At 35.6% G+C, this 24,254-nt stretch overlaps 1 protein-coding gene across 22 annotated transcripts in view; it reads right to left on the bottom strand.

The window, feature by feature from the left end:
* SOX5 (SRY-box transcription factor 5) overlaps nucleotides 1-24,254 on the bottom strand; it is a 1,002,640-nt gene that overhangs the window by 10,206 nt on the left and 968,180 nt on the right. For all 22 annotated transcript variants that reach the window (XM_025455370.3, XM_035707446.2, XM_035707449.2 and 19 more), the window contains 3 exons: nucleotides 21,632-21,777; nucleotides 5,243-5,351; nucleotides 2,368-2,541 (listed from right to left, as the gene is read on the bottom strand). In XM_025455370.3, the coding sequence (XP_025311155.1) occupies nucleotides 2,368-2,541; nucleotides 5,243-5,351; nucleotides 21,632-21,777 (429 nt within the window). The remainder of the gene's footprint in view (nucleotides 1-2,367; nucleotides 2,542-5,242; nucleotides 5,352-21,631; nucleotides 21,778-24,254) is intronic.

The following is a 24,254-nucleotide window of genomic DNA, read 5'->3' as shown; positions in this document are numbered from 1 at the left end:
AAAGCTCACTGCGTATTTCAAAAGACTGGCCTTTTACAATGGAAAAATGCAGAAGGACATTTGGGTATTTCTCCTGATGATAAAGAGGAATATTTAATAAAAAAAATCTGATATTCAAAATAAGAACAACAACAACAAAAACAGTCTTGAAAGTACTCTTTTCCTTTCTAAATCTGGCAATACAATAAAAATGAAGTTTGAGCTGAGCAGCATTGTCATCTCCATGGGGTCTGTAATGAATTTGCACATTTTACTCCAACTACTGTATATCTAATCAGAAAAAGATGTCCCCCATCCCCTGATCTAGCGCCAAACAGTAAAAGGTGATTCCTTATGTTAACAATTTCAGCAGAATGGCTTATTAAAACCAGATTTTAGGGTATTATAAAATGCTTAGAAGCCCTTTAAAATGTCAACTAGGATCCCCAGAGACTACGTAAAATGTCAACCCAGCTCAAGCGCCGGTTTTAAGCAGAATGAATTAGCAGCATGCTGTCGGAGGCTGTTATCCAAAACAATCAGTAAAGAGGAAAACATCAAGCTTTCTTTGTACTTTTATAAGAAATGGGCCAGTTAGAATGATCTTGTGGATATTTGAAGATCACTTATTTATTTGAAGCAATGACCAAATATTGAGGTCCCAAACCTCAGGTCCCACCTCTGTAGTTTTTTTCCTGCTATATCTTCAATGAACACAATTCTATGGAAAAGTCTAAAATTAGGCAGCACTTTTTTTCATGTAGTCCATTATGTTGTAATCATACGGTCATTCTAATATTCTTGTCTTCAACCCAGAAAGAAATTCTTGCAGTTAGTCACATGTCTCCTCTAAAATCTTTTGCTGCATTTCCTAAAGTATTTCATATCATCAAAACTGTTATTTCTCTTTTACTTAGGATAAAGTTTTAAGCAGTGATTATCACTTTTCCAGTATTTAGACAAAAGTACTGAATGATATAAAGATAGTTTAAACAATCTTAGTATTTAGTTTTCTCATTTTGACATTTTGGGATTTCTAATTTTGTGATAATGGATACATTAAAATTTATGCTTACATAAAATATTTTATTCTTTTCTAGACTTTTCCCAAATGGAACAGGTGTGACATCTTTTAAAAAATGGGAAATTTCATATGGAAGGTAGGATATGGTCATAAAAAGGAAAAATAGATTAGAGATTTTAGAGATGTAAAAAATGTCCATTTCCTTTATCCGTAAATGTTCACATTTTCTAAGCTTCACATACTCTTATCTTTTGCAATCATATTAATCTAAAGATCTCAAAATCATTTTAGATGAAAATTGAGACATAAATTTAAGTGGTTAATGGTCTTTATTTTCTTGGTTGTTTTGATCTCATTACAAATGTACACTGTGGACTGAGTGGCATCTATTCCCCCAGAGTAATATGAGAATTTGAGAATATGGGAGCATAAAAACACATGTGTATGTTTAGTAACTACTTTTAGATGATCAGTTACTTAATGTAAAGGGATAAAAGAAACACCATACTTGCATTAAATACATGTAATTCCAAGTGCATTATGGATTCTAATAAAGCTTTAGTTAACTTAGAGAAATGTTACTTATTTGTTGAAGCCCAAATTTGGAGTTAGGTGTTCATATTCTATTTTTGTTGTTTAGCTCTTAGAAGTCAGAGAGTAAGTTAGGTTATCCAGTAGCTGGCCATCACACCATCTGAAGATGAAGAAGATGAAGATGATGATGATGTCAAGTGAACAGCACAAAGGAAATGGAATTTTCCCTTCCTCTATCTGGGACATAAACTGGTATACAGTAGGCCTCTTTATAATCATTACCCTTACCTCTCACCCATCTTTTCTGTATGCTTCAGTGTCTATGTATGTAAGGCAAATAGTGAAGTATAAATTAAAAATTGCACCACATGCTACATCCTCTTGTGTCCTGACAATCTAAACTGATTTTCAATTCTAGTCCCGGAACAATCATCACCTATACCTCCATCCCTACCACGTGAAGAATACTATAATCCAAAGGAAAAAAATAAATATAGTCAATACCATTATCAAGTGGCTCACAGGAAAATAACTTTTTCTTAGTCTTAGCACAAAATATTTCTAGATTTTAAAGGAGAGAAAATATTACAAAAATAAGTATAGAGACACACAACTAAATTAGCTAAAAAAACAAACAAAACTAGGCCTATTTCTCAACACACATAAAATATCTGTCATCAGAAGAAAAGCCTCAATTAATGGTGCTTATTTTTTAGATAAGCAGATCACATGAACTGCCTGGCCTCCAAAGCCAGTACCTTTCAACAGCTGCAGAAAGCAGAGCTGTACATTTATTCCATACATCACATAACCATTAGTATGTTTCTTACCCAATATCTTGCTGATGTTGGAGTTGTGCATGTCAGGAAAGGCTTGAAGGATTTTCCTTCGTTCATCTTTAGCCCACACCATGAAGGCATTCATTGGACGTTTTATGTGGGGTTCATTGCTACCACGCCCTCTGGATTCTCTATAAATTCTTGATTCTGAGACTCCAGCACTTCCTAAAAATAGGGAACATTGCTTTGTATGAGTGTTAAGACTTGGTAATTCTCTCCTTTGTATTGTTATTGAATATTTGTCTAGTGAAATATGTATTCAAGTCTGTTAAAATATAAACATAAAAAGTACATCTGATAAGAGTACTTTTGGTTCTTGAGACAGAATGCTTGTTTATGAAGTTTTTATGATAAGCCCTATAGTGGCAATTGTCAGATCTGCATTTTTAATCCATTTCTAATATATTTTTCCTTTTATTCAATGGATTATGGACTGTGTCACCATCAATTTTTAAGAGGACACAAGAAACTTGAATATGTAATCTTTGACGCAAATTGGAAAGAGAATAGTTGGGGCATACCAATAGGCATTCTGGTACCATAGAAATATTAAATAGATGAAGGATTTCATAAAATTGTGAAACGCTAATCTGTTTGGCATGATGGATGACCACAGGTAAGGATATATCTCTGCTACCTAAAGACAGCCAGAACAGTAGCCATGTCCATTTTCTCTCCTGAAGTAACATAAACAAAAATGCTGCTGAATAAAAATTTGAGGTTAAAATGCAATATAGAAATTCTTCTGTAACGTGTTTGGCTTTTCCTGGCAATTTTGTGCTAATAAATGCATGAACTATGCTGACACATTAATGATAGCCTACTCCCCAGAAGGTATCTAAAAATGGTAGGAAAAAAAAAAAAAAAAAGAACAGTTACACTACTATGGTTTCCTAAGAAGTTCACAGCCTCATATTTAGGGGAAACAAATAATATATTTATTTCCCTGAATTTTCTCCCTAGTGTCTAAAGTTATGCAAAGGGACCCACTGTAAGTTCCATTCTGGTTTGCAAGACTCATGATGATAAAACATGACCAAGAGCCACAGTGGAACCCTTGGGAGCTTCCTTCGCCCCTCTAGGCTTCACGTGACTTTGTGAATAGTTTCACCAGAGTAAACAGCTTCCAGAGATACCTGAGTTTAGGCAAAGAAGACCAAGAGGAGCAGCGAGAAACACAGAACTGTGATACTAAGTTTTCCAGGGGTGTCATAAGGAAATATGGAAGAGGTGTATTCTTTTGGTAGCATATAAAATTTTGAAACAATTTGGGATTTCTAGAGGTTGTATCATTAATAAAAGTGCTGCTTTTTCTTTCTTCCCTCATATCTCTCTTCCTGTCTTTTCTCAATTAGAAGGAATGGGAATCAACCAAAATAACCTGGACCTAAAGACCTCTAGAGCAGCAAACAAGAACACGGCATACCTGTTGGTGGAGTTTCACATTATTTCTCATTCATAGTATGCTCTTTGGTCTGATGAAGATTGGAAAATATTTGCATACAAGCATGACTGAATTTAACAAATAACAGCAACAAAATCTTGATGTTTTAATGCTGATTACTATGGGTATATTTTATCATGCTAATACAACTTAAAATTTATGAAATGTGTTATTACCGGTAATTGTCTTTTTATTGACAAAAATGAGTGCTAATATATGGCAACATCTTTCTAGAATGAGGTTGTAACTAGCAAATGATCATTTGCACATCTGCTTTTTCTTGTTCTTACACCTTACAGCAACATAAGCAATAAAATGAACATTAGGCAACTTCATCAAAGCTAAACAAGCTCTTTATGTGTACTTAGGCCAGGTTTATCTTAGCCAAGTGAGGAAGAAGATAGAAGTAAATGTTTGGATCCAACAGGCCAGGAAAACACTGACTTTTGTTGGATATCCAACTGAATAAAATTCAGTTTTGATAAAATTATCTGGCTAAATGCTCAAATTTGGCTAGTCTCTTGGCTAGGACAGAACTGGACTTAAAAGCGGAATTGGCCCAAGGCACAGAGTAGACAACTATGTATTCTGGGGAATTCAAGGCAATCTCTGCCCTAAAGTATGCTTCCTAATGGTTTGCTCTGGTGCAGTCTTTTCTATATGCAGGGAACTCTCTACAATAGTAACAAATTTGAGGACAGTGCTCTCAAAATGCCTGTACAGCACTTGACACTAGAGGGAAGTTCCCAGGAATAGTGCTTTCTTCTTTTTCTCTCTTTGCTGTGTTATTAAAATTAGAGTGTCAATTTAATTGGTTGTCATTGGGGATGTTTAGGAGGTTCAGAAATGATGCAGACAACAGAACTCTCGAGGCATGTAAAGAAAGCATGAGGCTGTGAACTGGCATTTTAGTTGGGTTATAAAGGGGAGGGAGGACACTTGATTGTATAGTAGACAGTGTAAGAGTGAAGGGTTCCAAAATGCAAATGTATATATATATACATATATATACATCCTGAAAATGTCCATTTAGTGTTGGATTTTGGTCAGAGTTTGACAAATTAAAGCTTGAAAAGAGTATCTAAGAGTATTTGCTTCAGAATCATGCCATCTTGAATCCAAGACCTGCCTCTAGTACTTACAGCCCTGTTATCTTGGAGAAAAATGATTCAAAACTCCCAGGGGTTAATCTCTTTGTTTGTAATAGTATTTATCTCACAGGTTGTGCTAGAAATTAATGAGATGATTTATGCAAAGCACTCAGCAGATTGCTTGGCACGTGGGAACTGCTCAGTACATGTGAGCACTTATTGTAATGATCAGGTAAAGGTGGCTATCATATATACTTTTTAGTAGTTTTAACTGGCACTAAATTGACACTTCTGCACACTATTGGAATATATATGAACAATTTTCACAAACCATCAGAATCTCCACTCATGTTGAAATCCATCATGGCATGGCTAAATTTTCCTTCTTCATTCTGTTTAACTGCCAGTTGCTGAGTCAGACTCTCCAGTGTTGTTTTTTCCTTAAAAAAAGAAATTTATAATGAGAGCTCAATCTGGAAATTATAATTATTCAAAGACATTTTTTTCTTGGGCCATATATAATACATTAGCTTCTGGGAGGGACAGAATGTTGATTTATTCACCTTTGCACATTCAGCACATTATGCTGAGGTAATTGAAGCAAATGATCAGCAGGGTTTCTGAAGGAATTCTGATTCTTAGAATCCCCAGTACAGTCTTGGCATTTGGGTTTGGTACGCCTAAGGGGTATATATGCTGGGATCCTTGGAGACAATCTTCCTAAATCATAAAATGTGCAGAGAAATTTCATGAAAGCAACCTGTTTTACAACATTTGGAATGCCTTTAATTTTAGCCAGACAGTAGAAGTATAGGAGTGGCATGGGGCCCAGAGAAAGTCTTCCAATAGTCAGGTGACCAACTGATAGAAACATAATTCATAGTAGTGCCCTCTGGTTGCCACCTCCCTAAATGCCATCTGCATTCCTCATGCAAGGGTAATGAAGACGTTTAAATATTCATTGCTAATTGCTTGTCAAGTCTCTGTACATTCGATGTGAGTGCCTGCTACTTGGACCACAATTTGATTTGGATTGCTAAGCCAAAATATTGAGTTGGCGAATTATTTGAGATACAAATACACCAAAATTAGATCTGCAAAGACATCAAGTCATTTAAAAGCATGCAGTGTATCATTTGAATTCATGGAGAATATGGCATTACAAACTAAATTATTTTCAAGGAAAATATAACACCCAATTTAAACCACATGAGATATTAAACTATTTCCAATTAAGTAATTGGGTGATTTTATGACAAGAAAAAGCATACAATGAAAGGTTTACAGCTTTTTCTAACACTTTCCATCATGGCTCTGAGGATGACTTGGTTCCAAAATAGTTTTAAGAAAAGCATCTATTGGATTTCATAAAATTTTCTCAAGTTGTTTTATAATCATTTACTTCATTTTCTGAGGAACACCATCATGAACTGTACAAATGAACCACATATACTGCAGGATAGCTATTGACACAATAAAATGTTCACAGAAAATAATCAACTATTTAAGATAATTGTATTACAGGTAAAGGGCCCAATTAATGTTCCCACCAAGAACCATTAGGGTATTGATATTCTTAATATAGTACATGCTTTATTTCTGCAAAATCTTTGTCAGTATTACAATTGTATGTACTAGATAAAAAATTCTCTCAATTTAGTGGCTTTGGAGCTCCTATTCATCAAAGTCTGTACATGATTTAGTAAAAAAATATTTAATTGTCAATTAGTATAAAACACAGCAGGGAAATTTGAAACAAAATAGTTGATATCAACTCTTGTTCTACAGGATTACATAGTACTAAGCTGAAATAAATTACATATTTAAAAATGTAGGATATGATTCAATTAGTTTGTGTGAAATTGATATTTTCAGCTGCTTTATATGCTCTGGATTTCTTTTCCTGAGAGAGTCTGCTGTATATATTCAGCTGAGAACAGGAGCATCAAGGACACCAGCTTAACAGACTCTTTATAGTAAATGTAGCTGTTAAAATAGAAGACAGTTACATTAAAAATAAACAAAAAACCACACATTCCATCAACATGATATGATAGTCTCCAGTCAATGAAGACTTAACTATTTTTGGGGGAATGTTCTAGGTATGGATTGCCTCTCAGGTTTTGATTTGTGTATAAGGCAATAATGCTATATATTTTAGAGAGAGTTTTCCATTCTGAAGCAGTCTTTTCAGAAGAAAAAGCAAAATGAAGGCAATTGGAGTAGAAAGAGGACAAGATGTTGAGTGACCTCTAAGGTTCTGAGTTCAGCTGTATGAATCTAGTGCCATCTTACCAAGAGGCTAAAATTAGCAAATGAGGTCAGGAAACTAACCATGAGTTTTTACAGTAAGTAACCTCCAATTATCTACCCCTAAGGTACACAGTATAATAAAATTATTTAATTAATTACCCAAAATGGAATTGACAATACTTCCCAAGAGTCTATGGGTGGGAGACAGCGGAAGTCAACAGGGTAAGCTGCACTGTTTTTGTGATCCTTTGCAGAGCTGATTCTCAGATACGTGAACAGGGAAATGGGATGTGACTGAAGGAATTAGAGGGTTTGTGGTGTGTGCCTTTAATTAAAACATCTTACAACAGCATGTAAATAAAAATGGTAACATTGGCACATTTTAAAAACCCTTGAGGACAATAAATTCAGAAGATCAGAAGGAATTGAGGTAAGGGGGCTATACTAAAACCTAAGTGGTTATATGGTAAATATACAGTATATAAAAATACAATGGTCCTGTGGCAAATAATTACCATATAATCTCATATTAATATTGATTTTATAGCAAATAAAAGTGTATATTTAGTTCTTATGTACAGGGGTATATATAAATCTTTATGTGGATAGGAGTTTAGATAATATACTGAAACATCATAAGAATGAGTTGAATTTAAAAATAGTTCTCAAAACTTTAAATTCAATCTATTTAGGTATATAGGAGGAGAAAAAAATCAGCCAAATGTTATAAAGCATGAATGCTGGTACCTTGAGAAGATTCCTCTGATACTACTCCTTCCAGTTCCACCATCCCTGGCTGTCCCCTTCCCCAAAAAGTCCACTTATGCACTATCATGTCTAAAATTCAACCACTGAAGATTCTGTTCCTTGGATTAAATCTTTACTGAAAGCCTCTTTCCAAATGTGCCAACATTACTAAAAAAAGGTAATATTTTGATTCTCAAAGCTCCTATAATTAAATTAACCTTTTCTAAATAGAGGTACCTGAGGGCGCCTAGGTTGTTCAATGGATTAAGTGTCCAACTCTTGATATCAGCTCACATCATGATCTAAGGGTTGTGAGATGGAGCTCTGCCTGCATAGGGCTCTGCACTAGCCTTAGAGCCTGCTTGAGATTCTCTCTCTCTTCCTCTACCCCTCCTCTCTTATCCCTCCCCTCTTAATGAATGAATGAATGAATGAATGAATGAATAGAGGCAGCAGAAGCAAAATGAGTGCAGTTTGATATCAGATAGAAAGGGGGTACATGGGAAGATGCTGAAAATGGGAAACACTTAAGAAACTGAATTTGGGGAAGCAGATAAAATGCTGATGGGCACAAGTGATAGTTTTTTTTTTTTTTTTTTTACCAATTTAGAATCTTAGTCACATCTGGCTCCAATAAAAAATACATTTTAAGAATTTGTACAGAAAGAGAACACCTTATGCCCCCACTTTAAGATCACTGTTCTTCAGCACAAATCCCATATAGCATTTTTACTTTACTGCTCTTCAATACTATCCAAATGCTGATCTGAAACTGGCAGAATCACTGATTTTCTCTCCTCTACCATTTTTCTATCATAAATAAAACAAAAATAAAACCAATATAGGCACATTCAAAGAAATTATTGCTAAAACTCTGAAATGCTCTGAGTAACCTCAGAGTAGAGGGTACAAACATTTTAATTACTACAAAGTAGTCAAAGTGAAAGAGTCTTCATAATTTATAAATAAGGATCAAAAAGATTACCTGTACGCTTTCTCTCTTGAATACAAATTAGCAATCAGATAACAATAAGATTTCCTTTAGAATGAGGACTCCTACCTGGCTAATCAAATCTTATACAATACTGTAGGTTATTGAGATCAAGGGGTAATGTTAGGTTAAGTCTATTTTTACTTGACAAATCTTCTGGTCCTATGTCAACTGGAACTAGGATCCAAATGGGTTGTATCTCATCTACAGAAGAAAACAATGTCTTAGATCATACATATCTTGGGGGTCAAAAAATGATTCTAAAACCCAGCGTTTAAAGAAGTATTATTACTGTGCTAATATTCACATAGGCAATTTGGCAGCTGGTCTTAGGCTCTGGGGCTTATTCAGTTGATTTGAAAACAACACATGTATTGTTTGTGCATGACACCAAGCTATGGTGGAAATCAACAAGGAAAGCCAAGAAATATCTAGAGATGTAAGCAATGAGTTGATTAGAAGTAGTCAGTAAAGATCTGTACATTCTGAATGGATGGCAAAAGACCATAAGAATTAATGAGAAGAGGATATATTTGAAAATATAGAAAATGACCCGTAAGGAAATAATGGGTTTGGGGATCAGAAAAATCCTTAACCAAACTCTGTTATATGTATTAGCTATGTTACTTTAGACAATTATCCTCCCTGAGTCCCAGAATCCTAGTTTGTAAATGGGGTTTAAATATAGTGATAGATTCTCATCAACTTAAAAAAAAATCAAGATATCTATGCTTTTAATATCAGGGGAAAAAGGCAATGAGGGAAATTGAAAAAGTAAAGATTCTTCCTAACATATATGAATTACAGGAATAGTTAGCTCAATCTCAGTGTTAAATAACTTGCCATGGTTATGACCTTTTTTCCCCTATGGCTAGAGTAGTGAACAAATATGCATTCAAAAGGAGAATTTTGCTAACAACTCCAAAAATTGTTGAGATATTTTTTTCATTTCTCTTATCTGTCATCTACAACAATGTATTTAATCTTTTCATTTTCCATTTGATGTCCAGCATGATGGTTTACAGGTCTAGTACATACTTAAATTGAAAACTTCTCCTATTCCATTACTTCAACATATACAGAAAATAACTAAAAATTCACTGTTTATAAAGGTTCAAGCGAACATCCTGTGTTGATACTTCATAGAGCAGACAAAACAAAATAAAACAAAAAACACACAAAAACTCTGTTTTAGAGGAGGTAGATATTTCCTTAGTTACCTAATCCCAGATTAAACAATGCACAAGGAAATGGTTCCTCTGTTACTCCTTGAAATTGGGATCCGTGTAAGTGATGAGCTTTGCTCCCCAGCAGACACATATACACAAAGAGAGATGGGCTGTGGATCAGCTATCATAATGGACATCCCTGAAATAAAGCTCACAAAGCTATAAAACTCATAAAAAGCACATGCATGAAATGACAGAATAGAGTGTGACTGTCAAATGTTGACTCAGTAACAGTTAAACCCCTTCTGGCTGTACTTTTTTATGGTCTACTTCTATACTAATGACACGGGAGGAAGAATGAAACAAAAAAGGTTTTTAACCCTCCAATTATGTGAACCTCACAGACCACCAAAGAAGATGAAAGATTATTTATAATGTCATAATGATTTATCAGTTGGATATTTTTCTCATCAGCATAAGCAAAATACAAAGAAATAATGCATATGTCTATCCCCTCAACTTCTTGGTTCCACCCTTGCTTATTGAGAATGCCATTTTCTAAAAAATAACCATCCACTTACATAATATAACAGCACAAATAGGAGAAAAGGCTTTCTTGTAAATTGTATATAAATTATATACAAATATATTTTCTCTCTCTTTCACACACACACACACAGACACCTACACACACACACACACACACACACACACACTCTTCCCTTCAAGACTAACAAAAACCCAAGTTGAAGAAATCATTGACTAATTTTACTCTGGTCAAATGCAAATGTATCTATTAGAATATTTCTAGACACATTGGTACTCTGAAATTTGGTATCCCTTGGGAATATTTTCCATCAGAGAATCAGTCATAGAGATATGGGAGCGAAGGGGTTGGAAAGGTCTATAAATGGCCTCTGGTCTAGTCATCTACAAAATCATCCTTATCTAATCTTGATGTCTTCTTTTTAAAAATCCAGATATTCCCCTAGTGGAGAAAATCATGAATTAGAGCACATAATTTTGTTCCACAATCTAATTTCCTTTTATGAAATTTGGTAACCACCTTCAGGAAGTGTTTTCTGAAGCATAATTTCACCTAAATTTCTTAGAAACTTAGTTTCCTCAGGCAATCTGGTCAAATTGAAATGTACTGGCAGATCATGTTTTCTTAAAAAGTATTGTGAAGTTGAAGATAGATGAAATGGTTTTGAAGGAAACACATAGTTTCTATGAATTCAAGTCTTCATCCAGATGAATAATTTTCCAAGATAGTAGCATGAATTGTACATAAAATTGATGACTCCCTATCTATGATTTTTAAAGAATTTATTTTATTTTATTTAAAATTTTTAATTTACTCATGAGAGACACAGAGACAGAGGCAGAGACATAGGTAAAGAGAAAAGCAGGCTCCTCACAAGAAGCCTGATGTGGGACTTGATCCCAGGAACCCGGGATCATGACCTGAACCAAAGGCAGCCACTTGACCACTGAGCCACCCAGGCATCCCTAAAAAACTGATTTTAAAGTAGGGGAACTATTAGAAAGTTAATGGCAATTAATTCTAATTTATGAAAGAGAGGAACTTGAGGAACAATGACCTGAGCATGTAATATATGTTCCAGAAAAGACAGAGCTGATGGTTACAAAAATTATCTAAGAGCACTTAGCAGAGGATGTAGGGTCAGCAAAAAGCCAGTATGGATTCATTAACAAAAACAATATTGTAATGACCTTAGTTTATTTTTCTATAGGAAATGTAAGGCAGTCCAGGGGTATTCAATGGCTATAATGTTTTGGACTTAACTCAAGCTTTGGATTATGTTCCTATCAATATCCTTATTGTCATGATAGAAAAATTGCATAGGACCTTGAAAAAGAAAGGAGATGGGAAAACTGGGTAAAAAGCACCAATCTTCAAAGATCTTAAGAATGAACTTATTTAAAAAAAGAATTAAGCCCTGTTATTTGTGAAAAAGGGGATAGCATTTGGCCATATAAAGTCAAGATATACAATGCTGACCAATGGCTGTAAGTTATCAGGTGAAATGTAACAAACCACAAAGAGTTGTGTAATAGTCAGAGGTGTCTGTCCATTAAATGAACTGCCTCGAAATGTAAAAAATTTCCCCTCTCTGAAAATTTTCAAGTATTCAACATATGACGACCTGTCTGGCATATTAAAAATATTGAAGAGGAAATTCAAGGCCCTTTTCATTGTCTTTCAAACCTGCAAATCTATGTCCTACTTTACTGGACACTTCCTAACATAAAACTAAAAGATTTTGACCAGTGTATAAAACTATATATATTTTCTATCATAAAAGACAGTTTTCTCAAAAATTTTTAAGTTTTAAAGCGTAAGGGCACTCCATTCATAACTGACGATTCCATATCGTTTTCTTAAAGTCAAGGAAGATATTTCAAATTGTGAAAAAACATAGTTATTGAGATGTATTTTGTGAAGAGACTGTCAAATCCTCACAGACAATCAGAGTCACAGATTCAGGTACTTTGTGAAAGACACAGTTATATGCCCAAATTCCACATTACTAATTTAGTCCTTAAAACAGAAAACCACCGCCAGGAACAGGAAGAAGTCACTGAGGCCTGGAGGATTAATGCACAAAAAAGCCACTCAAAGGAATCTGTAGAAAACAGATCAGTCACAAAGAAGGTACACATGAATAGTGTCATGGCAAAATACTGGTCTTGGCTTATTTGTCACAGTGGTGCTTATGGTGTGTACCCAAGGAAAGGGAAGACAGGCAAAGAAAAAACTAAGACCTGAGTTTTCAAATGTTTGTGTTATGTGGTCAGCATTCAACCGAAGTCTAAAAAAAGACCTTGTTATATTTCAAAGCAGGGCAGATACAGATACTGTGCACACTGAGTTAAATCAAAAGGGTTAACGTGAGAAAAACAGGCGGCCAACAAAGAAAAACAATAGAATTCACAACCAACGCAGGATGTCCGGTAGGTGGGAGGGCTGCATAGATGTAAACACAAAACTTGAATATTGTCTGATGTTAATTGTTCTATAAACAATGGGTAACTCAGTCATTGAGCTACGGAAATGTATAGAATTTTTCTCTTTAATTTTCCTTCTCATGGAATAAAAGCTACAAAACTGTTAGCATTCTTATGAATGTAGCCTCAGTAGCCAGTAGTTACCTCAGTTAAATAAATATAATTGGACTATCTTGAAGAGTCATGGCTTGGTTCAGAAATGCTGGATCTGATGAATAGAAACAGGCACATCAGAGTTATAGTTCACTTTTCAATTATCCATGGTTGTTTTAAGGGAAGGGACAGAAATACATGGATTTGAATAGATATTTAGACTCTCCAATTAATCAACAGCTAAAACTTCACATGTTTTATCAGCACTGCTTACAAGAAGCAAAACAAATAAGGTTGAGCACATTTGTTTTGTTTTCCTTGCTCATCCTTTAGTGAAGTGGCTGGGTTAGTGGTTGTGTGGTGAAGAAAGAGAGATCTAGGAAGGGAGCAGACCAGCAAAAACAAAGAATGGGAAGAACGATGTACAAATCACGGAGATGGTTATTGCTTAAATGAGATTTTTGTAAGAAAGCCTCAAGACTCTACTGAATCCTACATGTGACCAATGCTGGGGCACAAGCTAATCATCAGGCACTGAGTACTTTCTTAAACTTCATCAGCACGGTCCATTAGAAAAGAGACTGAACTCCAAGCCACAAGACTTTGGCTTAAAAACAGATCTCCCACTGGAATTCCTGTAATCTTCTCAAATCTCATTTTTATTTTTTAAAAGAAAAGATAGGATCCTGTTCTGCTCTTATCAAAGTACAAGGTTGAAGGCTAATATGAAATCACTTTGAAAAGGGTAAGCACAAAATAAATAGCAATAGCCATTATTATTCCTATGATCCATAAGCAAGTCTTTCTCATTTGTAAACAAGGAGGAGCAGTAAGCTTGGAAAGGTTCAATGAGACCCTTTGAAATACATGGCAAATTTGGAATATTTTCCTCAAAATTTTTAATCCATATTGCTCAAGTAGTTTGCAATAAATGACAAAAGGGGATTCATCACATCTAGCAAATATAAGAGGATAACTGAAAAGCAAATGTCTGTAATTATTTTAGTGCTTTAATGTTTAGTTGTCTTAAAGGCAGCTATTCGATCTTGGGGCTGAGGAAAGGAACATGGGAGAAGAAAAGGAAAGACCATTCTTAATAGATCAGGTGTTTGAAGAGAATACTTTTGGTCCAACAACAAAAGTGATTCTTATTTTACTTATAGGAAATTTAGAAAAATCAGAAATGTGGGCACATGCATGTCAATTTATAATCCTATCACCTTGACATAACTATCCTATACTATTCTTCTAGTGTTTTATCTATGTAACATAGAAATAGACTTGAAAAATATCTAGATCACTCTCTACATGGTGTTTTCAAACTTGCTTTTTTCAGGAATACTATTGTGGCATATCCTCATGTCTTTAAATGAATAGACAATTTCAATCATCAGAGAGGCCTGTGGGTGTCTATCCGAAAGCCCAATTTGGCATGCCCCGTGTGTCTCATTTTATTGGACCATCCTGCACTAACCCCTCTACCAGAATGATGTAAAGAACACAAGACTCTCTGTTTGAAAACATGCACAGCTTTTCTAGGCTTGAAAATTAAACCATAAAAAGTTTACTGGAAAAAAAAACCTTTAAAAAGCTCCTTAAAAACTCACACCATAATTGCTCCCCACCAAGCGTGGGCACTTGCTAGCTGCAAGTAGTGGCACTGTGACAAATGTAGCAAAACTGAAAGCGGGCTATACTAAGAGAAAGAAAAAGTCTTCCACTGGCCATCTGTGAAAATAAGGCATGTGGCCATTAAATGCAGAGGCTGTAAATATACACAAACTCCATGAAGCAAATGGCAAAAAAGGACTAAACTTCAAGCTCAAACAAATCAAAATGTTTAATGCATAGTTACCACTGCTGGACGAAAACAGCTCTGATCTTTGCAGTCTGCAAACTCGGCATGTATTTCAATTAAATACCCCCAAAAAGAAAAGAAAGAAAAAGAAAGAAATGAAAAGACACAGAAGAAAACCATCTGGAACAAAAGGCTATAGACAGCCCATACTCAATTTCTAGAAACAAACACCCCCTTTAACTTGCACCAGCCTGTCGAGAATGTCGATTGGAATTATTGAAAGGCTGACATATAGAGTGATGGATGGGTGATGACATAATACCTATTTGCCTTTTTGTCATGGTCTTTGAAAACTGGCTGCTCTGTGCTGATAATATTCACTAAGGGGTTTTCCTCTCCCTTCCTGTCCCATAAGAAGTGTTCCCTAGCTAAGACACTCAGAATTAAGAAGGTTTTATGAATGAAAAACAAAAGAAAAGAAAACCTAAGGATCAAATGCCAACTTGCACGTAGAAAGCTGGTCTAGATTTCCTAATAATCAGTTGCCTAGAAAGCAGTTCCCTTCCATTTTATATAAATTTTCAGAGTAGAGAGTCTCTAATAATAAAAAGGCAAGCATTCAACATCAGATTTTTTTGTGTATCTTTTAAAGTCATGGAATAATTAATATGTAAATGTAGAGATTAAAAAATAACATATACGCACTTTTATAAAGAAGCAACATTAATAATTTGTGTTACTGTAGTTTTTCCTAGACAACTTCCAACCAGCAGACTGGGGGCTTTTTAAAAATCACACATGCATGTTCACACACAACCTTCCCCCCCCAAAAAAAGCTCCTGCTTTGTCACTGAGCTGCAATGATCTATCTCACTTTCTCCCAAAGGATTTACCTAACATGCCTTTCTCCTTCATGAATTTTTTCCTCTAACCATTGAAATATCTAGTTCTAATTTGACTTCTCTAATTCATTTTGGCTAAAGGCAACATCTACAAAAGCCATCCATAAATCATTAATTAATTGTAGTGTCTTTCCCTGAATGCAGAGGCATGAGTTCCTTCATATTCACTTTTTCAAAGCGAAACCCGTAATTCACAATTCCTCACATGCCTTGTCCTTATCTAAGGGAAGGAGCATGTGTTAGATAATGCTGAACTAGATACACTGTGTCAGTTTCTGAAGAGTTAACACTGCTGGCCCCATCCATCAGATGGCCAGCGAAGCATCAGGAAAGAATGATGGATGTAAAATTATTACAGGGCTGCCATCCGATACACTTACTGCCATTTGTAACTAATGCTGGGACTGACACACTTTTTTTCATTATTAAACATCCACATTAAGTCAACATTGGTCACTGTCATTTCATGTTTGGCACTCTGTTAAAGGGAAAGAAAGAGGTTGACAATAGCAGAAAGAGAGGAGGTTGTAGTGGAAGAGTTTCTAAGTGCCAGACTAATAAAAATTAACCTCTGTTTACAAATTAGTCTATGTAGTATTGGTAAGGCTTCCTATGAGTATGACTGACAAGTAAAAAGAGAAACTGCTATCATTATTGAATAAATTATGGTTTAAAATATACCTATGATTCTCTAAATTTTCACCTTATTCTGTGGAAATCAGACATGAATTTTCACTGAACCACAGAAGGAAAAGTAAGGCATTTTGCCAGGAATTCTTACTTGCTGTAATAGAGGAATTCATAGCATGTGTAGGCATTTGGATTTCAAGTACACTGTAGGCAATTAATGTTTATGTGGTGGATAAGTTCTCTACCTTAAAAAAATAAATGCACACATCTGCATGTTTATTTTTGTGAGTGACATCTGTTTTATATATGAAAGCAGTACAGAAGTTGGCCTTAACATGTAGAAACATATGTGCGAACACACATTCATTGGTTTAACCTGTCACCCAAGGGTGTATGTGTATGTGTATATGTGTGTGTGTGTACATGCTTATGTGTGATTTAATTCTTTAAGAACCACAGACAAGGTATAAGGCCACAGACTTGTAATAGTGCAAAAATAAAAGTAGCTAGATAGATGACGAGGAGTATAACACAATCAAAACAAGCCAGTTTCATGAAGAAAATATTTGAGAGCTTCGATATCATTTTTATCATGCAGCTGTGGCCTACTATGACCTTTTTTTACTCGATAGCCATTCTGGTCTTTTTCTTCTCTGCAGATAATCTTTGATTTTAAGATATCTCTTGATCTCCAGGAGTATAGACTAAGGTCTTTCTAATTCAGTCCCAAAATATAATTCATGATCAACCTAAGGCAGGTTCCCTTCCTCTGGCCACTAATTCTCTTAAAGGTATGCAGTCAACCCATTTCTATTCAAATGAGATATTTATGGAAGTCTGCGTGAGGGGTGCAGTGAACATCCCTATGTGAATGAAGAAGACACTATGTGAAAGAGGATTGAAAATAGCAAAGAGAAAATTGCTTCTCCTTCCCCAGATGGCCTGCCTTCATGGCATAGTTGTAGGTACAGCAACATTTGAAGACCTTAAAGGAAAAGCTAAGAGAATCATGAAGATTTCAATCATGATATCTCTGAGATGATAAATTAATGCCAATTGCCTTCTACAAAACTTCATTATGTGCTAAAAATTAATCATTATCTGTTGAAGCTATTGTATTTAGATATCCTGATGCATGTAATGAAATACATGTTTAACAAATACATGGAAATCATTCCACTGGGGGTGAGGGAAATAAGCAAGGAAACTTCTGGTCTATACCACATTTTGGTCAAATGTACTGGTCTCTATTAAATTAGTACTGCCTGGTGGTATCAGGAAAAACTGATACAAAAACTGAGGACTTTATGATTTCCAAACTATGGCTACCTTCAAACATAAGGTCAGAACCTGAGTATGCAGTCGGTCATACGGCCAAGATTATGCCAGGTGGGTGTTAATGAAACAAATGGGTGGTTTTTACAAACTAAATGTATGAGGGTCTTTCTGATTCTTCCTACCTGAGAAGATTTTTTATTCATCCATAACACTAATCTGTGAAGAGCTATGTGATGAAAGATAACATTATCGGAATATGCAATCAGACTATAATTAACCTGAAATGACAATTATAAATAACACTGTGTCCCAGAGTTTCCAAGAAACCTGACATACACAGTTTTTGGGTATGTTGAAACACTTCCAAGAAAAGTAAAAAAATGAGAAATCTTTTAGAAGTCTTCAATTAAAATGTGTTTTAGTAAAAATGACTTTCATTATGTGTTTTGGTGCACATTACTAGAAAACATTTGTCCCTATCTTCACACCTCTAATTGTTTTTACTACCAATTACAGCTTTTCAGAATTAAGACTTTCTACTTGGGACAACCATGTTGGTCATTTGAAATCTGGAGAAAAGTTACTATGTATAAGGTTTATGTACTCAAGAAAACAAATCTCTGCTACAGGATTCCAACCCAGGGATCTCAGGTCATGCTATCACCTCTCAGACCTCAGACCAATGGGAAGCACCAGGCTGGTTTTTTTTCTCTTTTCCCCTTTCCTTTCTCCCAGTTCTTTTCTACATGTTTTTTTTTTTCTTTTATCTGCCACCCACACCCCTACTCCTCCACCCCTCTTCACCCCAGCTATCCTTGCACCTCACATACTTTCTGGGTTTAGGAATCTGGGAGTATTGTCTTAGTGAGAGAAATGTTCTTTTTTTGGTATTTGAATGATGTGATAGAGTACAAAAAATTTATCATATCTTCTGTTTATGTCTTTCAAATGAAAGCAAAATTTCAAACCAACTACTGATCTACCTATGCTCTGGCTATGGATAAAGTTGAGCAATTATAAAAATCTATGAAAACGGTAGGTATTAGGAGAAAAACAACACAATAGGCATAGTGATGTCACTTTATGTGGAAGAATAAGCAGCCACCTTTGTCAACTCAGGTATAGAAATGATCTGATATGCTAAGCAAAATGGGTGGGGTCTTTATTCACTTCTTACAAGTAGGCTTACACACATAGAGGCCATGGTTAACAGTCAAAATAATTTGATTTAAGCTATATACTTTATAAAGGCAAAGGGCACACTTTCTCATTCAATACAGTATCTCAAGCTCACTATACCACCCCTCCTACATAGCAGGTGTTAATTAAAGGATATAAATTTGACATTATCTCATTCCCATGAGTTGCACATAAATCAATCATCCATATTACAGAAATGACACCCAAGCTAGTTCAACAGAAAAAGGCAACCACAGTTAATACCTACTTCTCAGCTTCAAAATCACACTTTCATTGTCAGGTATCAAGGTGTCATTCAGATCCTTCTGCTGAAAATATTTACTTTCACCTTACAGAAGTTTGTCATACTGTTACAATAATGGAACTGTTTCACTTCTGTATTTTAAGATTTTCACTTAAAAACCCATGAAAATATAAAACTGTAGTTGGTGATATAACTCAACTGCATTGAAAGTGCATGGTGAAGAGATTTGGGAATGACAGCCTTTTTGAGAATGAAGACATCTTAACTGGCCAACAGATTTTGGCAGGTATGACTCAAAAAATAGGTTTCTAAAAGGTTATAATGCTACAAAAGAGAAAGGGGAACTGTAGGCAGTAGTGTTCAATAAGAGGCAATTCTCACTCATGCAACACAAATAGAGAAGGTGCTAATCAGAGAAAGAAAGTATGATTGCGGAGGTGGAACAAGAAGTGGAAATAAAGTCCCCTAACAATGGACAACTATGGAGTAAAGTGAATGCAGATGGTTCCACTCCTGGTACTTAATCAAAAGGCTGAGCAGTCACTGGAGCCGGCATAAAGTCATGTGTTAGAACAACAGCTGATCTGTATTAGAGAAGATTAACTCGCAGTGCCATGGTGGAGGGCCCAGGATTATTTTATGTACTTCCATTGCCTTACAAGCCGTCAGCACAATTATTGCCCTCCGATCTGAATGAGTGATCTGTAACCACAGCTAAACAGCATGCTGCTTAGGGGCCTAGGAGCTTCATGAAGATGAATTTCCATACCATCAAAGTGCTTTTAATGGGCTCCCTGATCCAACCACAAGGCCTGTTTTGCAAGTATATAGAACTCAGGATGAAGGCTTCCTGTCCAAAAGGATTTGGTCGGTTGTCACTTGACAATTCCCAGCCAGCACAGGGGAGGAGAGGGAGGGGATAGGTAGAGTTGTCTCTGCTTTGGAGGATTAAAAAAAAAAAAAGGGTACAGATGCTTGCTGAATGCAACCAACTGCTATATCCACAGCTGAATTCAATGCGCTTAACAAATAACGGCAATTTAGCTATGCTTGCGAGGAATAGCTTGAGTCACTTTGCATTAGCATCTGGCTGAGTGTTAAACTCATTTCTACATGGGGAGCAGAGAAAAGGAATTTCTGTTCAAGCATCCTTTCAAGAATGTTTAAATATTTGAATATAAATTCCTTTATGCTTGCTATCATTCCTTCTTAGAGCTGTCACTTTGCTTTTCCCCTTCCCTTCTGGTGCTTAGCTAGAAAAATTTTGTGTCCTTCTCCCCGTACCAGTGTCGCTCTTCTTATGTTGTGTGATTACCAGAGATGTACACCTAACCATGCTTTCCTTTCTCCTCTAGGTACAGAGCAGAATTGAAGTCATTTTTCCATCCTTTTGACCCATGTTTGGACCAGGGTTGTGACAGGATTCCACGTAGATTTCACCTTCACTATGCAGGTTGTGAGCTTCTTAGAGATTGCACATCAAATTCCATACAAAGCCAGGGAAGCCAGCGATCTATCAAATGAGCAATCTGCTCATTCTGGACAATCCTGTTTGACTCGCAAGCTTTCCATGATGGCTAACTTTCAAGTTATTGCTAAGTAGCTGATCATTTTTGTTCTCCTATTTACTTTATCTCCCTAGCTACAGGATTGGAAAAACAAGACTCAGTCACATCTTAAAATTTCAAATCAGAAATATCAAATATGACCAAGATAAGTACATCACTCTGAGCTTTTTATAATGACATAATATTTTTTTCTGAGTAAAATACAATGTAGCTTAGACAAAAGTGTTTGGAATGATTACATCTAAGATAAATTCAGAAGTTTCACTGGCCTTACGTATAATAACAATGTCCAAGTTTTAAAGAGCACATTTTGTTTTATAATAAAGTCAAAATTTCCAATTGTGCAGTCATCTAAAACTTGACAGTGCTTTGCAGTGGAAACATATTATGACAGCTTCAGGATCCTAGTTACTTAGGCTATGAGCATGGGTATCATCCAAGCTTATGCTGATTAAAGAAGATTCAGCATTTTCAAATCCAGCTCATCCCCAAATACAAGTTAAGCATCTCTGTAAAGCAAAACTTTCACTCAGACTCCGATATTTCAAATGCCATTCCACTTTAATGCAAACTGATGGCAGAAAGGGGGATATTAATTATCAATAAGGTCTGGAGATGGATAGAAGAGAATTATAACTCTTCTCATTTCCAGATGGTTTTGATTAGGATGGGCATGAAGATTTCGGTACTGAGAGAGGGGGAAAAAGGGAGGGAGAACCATCATTCTGAGGTGGTGAGAAAATGAGAAAACAAAGAAAAACAGCATTTAGGCAATTTAAGTAGTTTTGGAAAGTCAGTTATTTTATGAACTAACCTTTTCTGTCCGGCAGTTATTGAGACCTAGACTATTCACAACAGCCACCTTCCCATCAAGCACCTGTTGTTCCCGTCGGAGCTGCTCCTTCATTTGCCGAGCTTCTTGGATGGCCTTGGTGACAGCATCATGGTCATTTAAATAACCTGAGGGTGTGACAGAACAAAGGCTATGTTTTGTACAAATGTGTGAATAGGTTAACCTTCAACCAGAAAAAAAATCACGTCTTTTTTTTGGATAATGACTGGCGTCTGGCATATAATAATTTCTCGATTTCATTTGTCTAAAATGAATGAATGAATGAGTAATCGTTAATGCCTGCTTCACACAGTCATACATGAACGCAGTGCCAAGCATCTGTGATGCAAATGTAATACTGAAGTGAAATATGGTTGTTTCCACATGCTTGGAGAGAAATTTAAAATGTAATTTATTTTATAAATTTATAATTCATTTTCAAATGAACTTTTGTCATTTTGTATTTTGTAGTGCAAAAATGAAACCTATCTGGCTTTTTTTTTCACGTAAGGCTCATTTGAATGCTAACATAGGATAGAGGTATTGATCATTATCACTCTGATTATTGACATTCTCATTGTATTAGAAAGGTCAGTTTAGAGTTTGCGTATTGCACTGTTACGGTTGTTATATACAGAAAGAACACATCATTATTAACTAAGTGAAAGAAGCTCGTTCCCCTCGAAATCCACTGATGGAGAAGTAAACCACAGGTGGCAGTGGTCTGCTATGATTACAAACTTGTAAGAGTTATGGGCTAAATTTCAAGCGCAGAATGTAACCAAGCACCTGCGAGTTGTATGGTAGGAAACTGTGGCTCCTGAAAACTACAGTCACACTTAATTCACACTCTTAATAAGATGGTCAAATGGCCAACTTGCATCTACAGCTCCACAATCCAGAGTGAGTAAAAAAAAAAAAAAATTTGTCAAAATTTTTCTTTTAAAGAATCACAGGTGTAAGGAGCAAAACTAATTTTTAACTTAATTTTAACACTGGTCATTTATTTATTTGATACACATTATTATGATCACCCACAGGACTTCAGGGTAGAGTACCGATGGGAAAAGACTGTTTCGTAAATATTGAAAAGAAAGCTAATATATCATCTTTCACTCTCCCTATCTTTTAACTAGGGCATAAAATGGCATAAACTGAATCTATAATATGCAATTGCCCAGAAAAGGGACTTGTTTGTGACATGAGGCTAAATCTAACCAGATCCATTGGTGAATTGTGACAGATGGAGGGACTGTGAGACAGAAGGCAGGCACTAATCACACATAAAATGACCGGCTTGCCTCAACATGTTCCATGGATTCCAGCAAACTTTACACCCTAATCCATTTTTAGAACAAAAAACATCTGGGCCATAAATCCTCTAATCTGCCAAAACACGCTATTAAATCCCATGATTTGTTGAAAAACACTAAGATTAAAGAAAGGAAATATAAAATGGCTAACTGCCGTGTTAGGAAAGTGTTATTAATACTCTTTCTTTGTCTCAATTATGAATGTTCTGGTACTAAAGAGCCTTGTCTAATCATTTCAGATTACACATCCTCGTCGTATTGCTAGACTCTTCTATCTGATCTGTTGATTGCCAAAAAACATAGAATACTTTCTTGCTGCTTAGACATTTCTATTGAAGAAGTTGATGTCAGATTAGTGCAGTGCTTCAGTGCTGGAGGGTTTTGAAATGATCCATGCTCTCCCCCCAACCCCCTTGCTATGCACAGACTAGACTTCATCCTCTGATCTCCTTGAGACAGAAAGACAAGTTCCAGTGTAGGAGACACAAAGAAGAGCCTTGAGAGCCACTATGTGTTTTGCTTTTCAGAGCGAAATTCATTGGAACGTATTCAAAGAACAAAACATCCTTGCTCATTATAAATACAATATAAATCGTAAACAACTATTTAGACCTAGGTCAAGCCTTTAGGGTTAATGTTTAAATTATGGTTGTTTTTAACCTTATATTATCCTCAATATCCTGTCTTGGTTCTCATGAACAACCTTCTTAATATATTATTCTTGATTATTCTGTTTGTGAACACTGCTACTCGAGAAAGAAATAGAGCTCTTAAAGGACAGTGATGGTCTCAGTTTATGTTCCTTTAGTAAAAGATCTTAAGAGGATTAGCCTGATTGTCCTATGCTCTAACCCCTGTATATGTACAACCTGGCATCATGCATTTTTGCCATCTATTTAGCTTCTTCACAGAACAAACACATTTTGAAATGGTTTGGCACATAGCATTGAGCTAAAGTATGAATTCTTTTTGTTTTTAGGTGCTGCCAAGATAACATTGTGCAGGAAAAATGATTAATATAGATGCAAAAGGGATGCAAATCATATGGGGGTGAACAACTGACAGACATATGTTCTGTAATGTCTATTTCCAGTTTGAGGTGTGTGTTCCTATGCAGGTGGAAATAAGCGTCCACTTTAAAATAAACCTTCTTGCTTTTAGAGACTCTTGAATTTCAGTTAAAATGCTGTATGAAATCTTAAATATTAAAGGCATTTATATATTACAGAGTTGAATAATAATAGGACTCTTTGCCTATTCTTTACATTTTATTCTCATCACAGTCATCAAAT

Source organism: Canis lupus, chromosome 27 (assembly GCF_003254725.2).
Source record: "Canis lupus dingo isolate Sandy chromosome 27, ASM325472v2, whole genome shotgun sequence".
Taxonomy (NCBI): domain Eukaryota; kingdom Metazoa; phylum Chordata; class Mammalia; order Carnivora; family Canidae; genus Canis; species Canis lupus.
The sequence above is the reverse complement of the archived record's forward strand: the minus strand, read 5'-3'. Positions and strand labels throughout refer to the sequence as shown.